The sequence below is a fragment of the Neltuma alba genome, unplaced genomic scaffold (assembly GCF_004799145.2).
Source record: "Neltuma alba isolate B1F8T4 unplaced genomic scaffold, ASM479914v2 tig00003003_pilon, whole genome shotgun sequence".
NCBI classification, from domain to species: Eukaryota; Viridiplantae; Streptophyta; class Magnoliopsida; order Fabales; family Fabaceae; genus Neltuma; species Neltuma alba.
The window spans coordinates 33,092-38,989 of record NW_021633101.1 but is presented as its reverse complement, the minus strand read 5'-3'; the positions used below and the strand labels follow the sequence as shown (position 1 = coordinate 38,989).

General features: G+C 39.2%; 1 protein-coding gene across 1 annotated transcript; it reads right to left on the bottom strand.

Moving 5' to 3' along the window:
* Nucleotides 1–537: 537 nt before the first annotated feature.
* Nucleotides 538–2,482, bottom strand: LOC114739983 (protein HAIKU1-like). Its single transcript, XM_028928095.1, has one exon. It carries the CDS (start codon nucleotides 2,010–2,012, stop codon nucleotides 1,026–1,028), a length of 987 nt encoding a protein of 328 aa, XP_028783928.1. The 5' UTR covers nucleotides 2,013–2,482; the 3' UTR covers nucleotides 538–1,025.
* Nucleotides 2,483–5,898: the final 3,416 nt, after the last annotated feature.

Sequence of the window (5,898 nt, the reverse complement as noted above, 5' to 3'; positions counted from 1 at the left end):
TACGAAGGAGAAACACCAAGGTGAGAGTGCGAATGACGAATTCAGAGTGATCATAAATTGAATCACTAAGTCAAAATATTTGCAATTCACGTTGTAGCTTGAATATATTCTCTTTGTAACAAAGTATTATTGACAATAACGGTGCCAAGCCTATACCTATATCAAAACGTCCTTTATAAGACAGAATTACTTACTTAGAGATCATGGTAACATTTCTTTATTGACATTACCATCAGTTTTAAAGACGTTACTATGACATTTGGTTATTTTTCATTTCAAATTTTTGACCACCGGCTCTTGTAAATGACTTTTGTTTTCAAGGGACTTCATTGCCACTAATGTTGAATTCAAGCCCTTGGCAATTTTTTCAAATCCTTATTGATGATGATTTATCGAATCTAAGTTCTAACACAGCATTGTTCCAGTGCCTTATGACTTATGAGACGCATCCAAAGGAATTAATCATTTTTATTAAACAAGCGCATATGCAAAATCGAATTGAAGCAGAAAAACAAATCAATCGAGCCAGCCAGCCTCTCAATCAAATAAGGAAATCCTTGCGACAAAAACTTGTACAGCTGCGAAAGCAAATATCGTTTTGAACAGATGACATGGTAATGACTAATGCGCACAATATCATCTAAAGACGCCTTCCATAGAAAAGACAAAATATGAAACCCCATTATATCATAAAAGAACTTTATCTACTCTACATGAAAAATATTGTCCGTAATCCTACTTCCTTTCATTTTACAGTTCAGATCTCCCATGTCGCCCTTGTCCAATTGTCCAATCGAGTTGTCTGTTCTTCAATATATAAGCTAATGTAAAACTTGTCAAAGTACAAGGGTTGCATCCATTCTAGTTATCAAAAAAAGAGAAATGAAAAGGGAACACGAGAAAAAGCCAGAAAGACCTTATAAAACTTATTGTACATTACATGCAATGAACAAAAGCTCTTGCGAGAATCAAGATTAGTCCAGTTGGAAAAGAGCACTTCCCAACGAAGCATCAATATGAAAAGACTAATGATCTCTCCACCGAGGACTTGAGACAGGGAAAAAACCTGAAGGAGACAATGGAAATGAAAGGCCTGGAGAAGGTGGATGTTGGGGCCCTGGGCCTAAAATCCCTGACTGTGCCATTGGTGAGAATGGAAAGTTGGGTGTAAGAGGAGATGGAAACGGCATTCCAGGTGATAAAAGCGGATAAGGTGACCGTGGGGATAGCATATTGAAGAAACCATGAGGAGATGGCAAGAGGAACTGGGAGGTTGGAGAAAGTAAAGGTGGAGGACCATTTGGTTGCGGGGAGGGAATGTTTGGCGGCATAGATGGATTAGCGGCATTCATGGGTGGAATAGGACCATTTAGCCTAGGAGAAGGGAGCAGAGGCACAGAAGGATTAGGAAGCAAAGCAGATGATGGTGGTCGGGGCTGAAAATTGCCTGGCCCTTGGAACTGAAGGTTTGGCTGTGGCTGAGGTTGAGGTTGAGCTTGGCCACCCTTTGGACTTGGATCCAACATTGAACTTTGAAGGTAGCGCATGTAAGCAGAGATGGGTGACTCAGTGGGGTGAGACCAAATCATGTCCCCTGGATTTAATGGATGCATAGGAGTTGGAGATGGTTGCCCTAATTGAGCAGGCCTATGCAAGCTATTATTATAAGGAACAGGGGGAGAGGCTGCAGGGACTGGCATTGGCGGAGGCATGGGGTGCCTGTTGATGGGTGTTAATGGGGGAGGCCTTATTTTCTGCAACCGATTGCTCTGTGGTTTTGGTGGATGGTGAGGAGGCCTCGGAGGAGGTTCCTGTGAGTGTGAAGGTGATCCAGTAAGCTGCTGGACAATGTCTCGGAAATCGTTCTTACTTATATTGTATACCTGAGGCTGAGGCTGTTGTCTAGAAGCATTATTACCAAAATTAGGCTGGTGTAGTGGGCTCTTCCTTATATTTTTTCCCATTTTGTTCACGCCCAAATTATCACTTTGCCTGTTTTTGGAATTATCCATTTGTACACAAAACCAAACCTGCACCAACAATAAACTACTACTTGTTTTCTTGTTCCACTACGTTAAACCAATGCATAAACTTCGGAAGATGCCCCAGAGTTATGAAATCCGAGCTCTAACCCTCAAAAATCGATATCTTTCGAAGCAACCAAAAGAACCGCAGAACTTCGAACTCTGATGCACACTCACTTCAACAAACTAAAGCCCTAAGCTAATCATTCCTGAATTCAATCTAAAGGATTTCTGATTTCGATTTCAATTCCGCTTTTGTCCTTTACCACAGCTACACGCAACATACAGATCCATCCCACCAACAGCCCCAAAATTAACCCAAGATCCGAGGCTAGAAGCAGAAAACATACCCGTATTCGAGCTTAACCCAATCCAAAAGAACTCGGAAGCCACAAGGAAACCCCTTTAAAGTTCTGCCGTATACCCAGCACGGCTCCAAGCGAAGCAAAACCCGGAATTCCCTTGAGAAAAGCTAAAAAAGGGGAGAAAGATAAAACGTGAAACGAATGAATCTGAGCGCCGAACCAATGAGTTAAGAAGAGAGAGGATTTTATGGGAAGCCCAATTGGATCTCGTATATGGCAGAACAGAGAGTAGGAGAAGAAAAGAAAACCCTAAAGTGGTAAAGACATCAAGTAGAGAATTGGTCAAAGTAGAAATGAATGGAAATGGAAAAGGATTTTAGGCTTTTAGGAGGTGGCTATGAGGGGTCCATGGGGTGGGACTTTGGAAAGAAACTAGAGGTAGTGCGTCCAATACAAACAGCTCGACGAACTGCGAAGCTTTGGTGTGGAAGCAAACGCTGATTCGAATTAAAATTGCGAGCCTGTCACGCCCAAAGTCAAGGGAAAATTACACTCAGGTTCCACAGAGCATAATTAATATCAAAAAAGTCTATCAAAATCGCGAAATGATTCTGAAGTCCCCAAGGACCTGTGTGTAATTAATTCTAATTGTGAAATTACCTACTTACCCCTGTTAATTTTATTGCAGCAATTCGTTTACAATCTCAACAGTCGCTGTTAACAACCCGAGAAGATGTGATTGACAACCTTGGCAATGCTCATGACAACTCACTCTGTGGAATGCCAGGAGCGTTGTTGAGGTTGTTAACCACCTCTTCTCGGGTTGTTAACAGCCACTGTTGAGGTTGTAAATAGGTTCAAATTAACAGGGATAACTACGTAATTTCACAATTAGAATTAATTACATACAGGTCCCTGAGGACTTTAGAATCATTTCGCGATTTCGAATGACCTTTTTTATATTAATTGTGCTCTGTGAGACCTGAGTGTAATTTTCTCCAAAGTCAAACATAACAGAATCATTATTCGTCGCTGCATTTCTCCCACAAGATTATTTCTTTATTTAATATCATAAATATAAATATTTTTGACTTCTTGAAGCTAGAAGTGGATCTGAGTTGAGTCCGCGGTCGCCACTTCACTAGTCTTTTGTTTCTGGAAGATGACGAAGTCCAACTTTGGACCCTAATTACACTTTGGGCCTAACACAACGCGGACTTGTGTCAGTGCCATAAGCATTCTTACCATTTAAGGAAATAATACAGTTGGGCCAAAGAAATTATTAGACATACTTTTCTTTTTTATTAAAACTGAATGTCCAATTGTCCACTGAAACAACCTCGTACCACACAAGAAAGCAATCAACTTCCTTCATCACTCTCCAACTCAAAGAAATTGAGAGATGGAGGTTGATCAAGGAAAGCACCAGTTGGTATCTAACTTAACTTACGAGACATTTTTGCTAGTCTGTCTGCAAGACAGTTTTTCTCTTTATAAACATGATACATAGTGACTAGTCCCTCTGAACGCAATATAATGTCACTGATGATTATAAGACATACTTTACAATTTATGAATTTCATGGCTCATAATTGAAAATTTTCATATTTTATAATTTTCCTGTTCTTAGTATAGGACCTAATATATAGAACCTAATTAGAGAGTTATTGTAGGTCTTATATATAAGACTTAATTCACATGTTTATCAATTTTTTTTCAAATTAATATTATTGATATTCCCTTAACGATAATCAAGTAGGAGAGAGAGGGAAGGAGGGAGTTAAAGAAAATAATTAGAGTGTGTTTTTAAAAAAATATTATACTACCTCCGATCCTAAATATAAAAACCAGTTGACTAATTTGAATAGATTAAAAAAATAAATTAAATTAGTTATTTGTAATAAAGAGGTATTGTCTTTCATAAAACATCCTTACAAATCAAATGTATTGGTTAAAATTATCATTATTAAAAAGACTACCTTAAAAATCATAAATATAAAATATAAAATAGATCAGAGTCTTATATTCATTATCAAAATAAAAGTCAAACAAATTCTTATATTAAAAATTGAAGATAGTATTAACTAATTTAACTAATATTTTTAATTTACTTAAAAACTAATTTCTCGCTAACAAGAGAATAATGTGGAATTCACTTGAAGCTTTAGACATTGTCATACTTCATGCGGGAATGCGTGTCTAAATTGTGGGCCTATCTAAGTTGTTGCTTCAAAATTTGGCAGTGGAAATGAAGAGACATTTGGAGTTGGCAGGGTAAATTGGTCATCTCATCTCAACACAATGCCATAGACTTTTTTGTTTTTTTTTTGCCAGCAACACAATGCCATTAGCCGTAGACTGCTACTTTAACAGAGAGATGACAAAATTAGATGACGTGCCAAAGAACAGGTCGGCATTGCACTGTTCTCATGAATCAAGTAACCAAAAGGTTTTGGGGTGAGAGAGGCTCGAACTCTCGACCTCAGGATCACTCAGAAGCTATGAGACCTACGCGCTAGCCAACTGCGCCACCACCCCGAGGGCGATCTCATGTGACATCGGAATAATTAGATAAAATCGGCTGGGGATTGACTTATGCATTAACGTCAGGTCGTGAGGGCATAATTTTTTTTGAAATATGATTAACCCGTGACAAGGAGTCCGGTTACATCCATGCCTTCGTAATTAATATTATCCGTTCATTAGCTTCCTCTGCCAAACAAACAAAAGATGCGCAGCATTTTGATTCGCATTACGAAATCAAAAAACAGTTCATTGAAGAACACTTTAAGAAACAAAATGAAAGAATCTAATAGATATAAATTAAATGATGGGAGGAAAAAAAAAAAAAGCGAGCGCCTTGATATAATATGTATCAGGCTCTCTTGAAATAATACCAGGTTACAGTGTAAACCCCAATCTCTTTTGTTCTTATAAAAATAAATCCCTATCAACTTAATTCAATTTACACTTTATTTCCCCATCCAATAATATTCCACCACGTACCCATCTATCTCTGCTTCATCACCAACCCCGACAATCAGACCAACACGGATCGCGCATATACGCAGTTGGAAAAACTCAATAATGTCGTCAAATATAAGACTTTCATGTCTGTTTTCTTTGCCATTATATTGTCTGAACGATGTGGAGCTAGCAATGAATGGTAAATTTCGTACTTCAATGGATTTCCATCCTATTGTCCATATCTTGAGTCGTCAAATCCTCAAAACTCCAATTTCTTCTAACTCCACAGCTCCGGACTAACCTCGGCTCGAGGCTGCCAGGAAAGCCCACGTCGCTGGCGCTATGAATCCGGCGATGATCGGCCTTGATCTTGGCCAAAGGACCTTTAACCTTCTTTTGCTGATCATGACATTTCTGGGGGTTGTCGTCCTCCGGAATCATTGCCCCCGACCAGCTTCTCGCGATCAGGGCTCGCAGTTTGGTGGCGCGTTCATTGAGATTATGCTCCCTGTGGGAGTCTGTCCTTGGGATTAGGGTGCATGCCAGACAATTGAGACTCATGGTGATGGTGATGAAGAAGATGATATGCAGTTACGTGAATC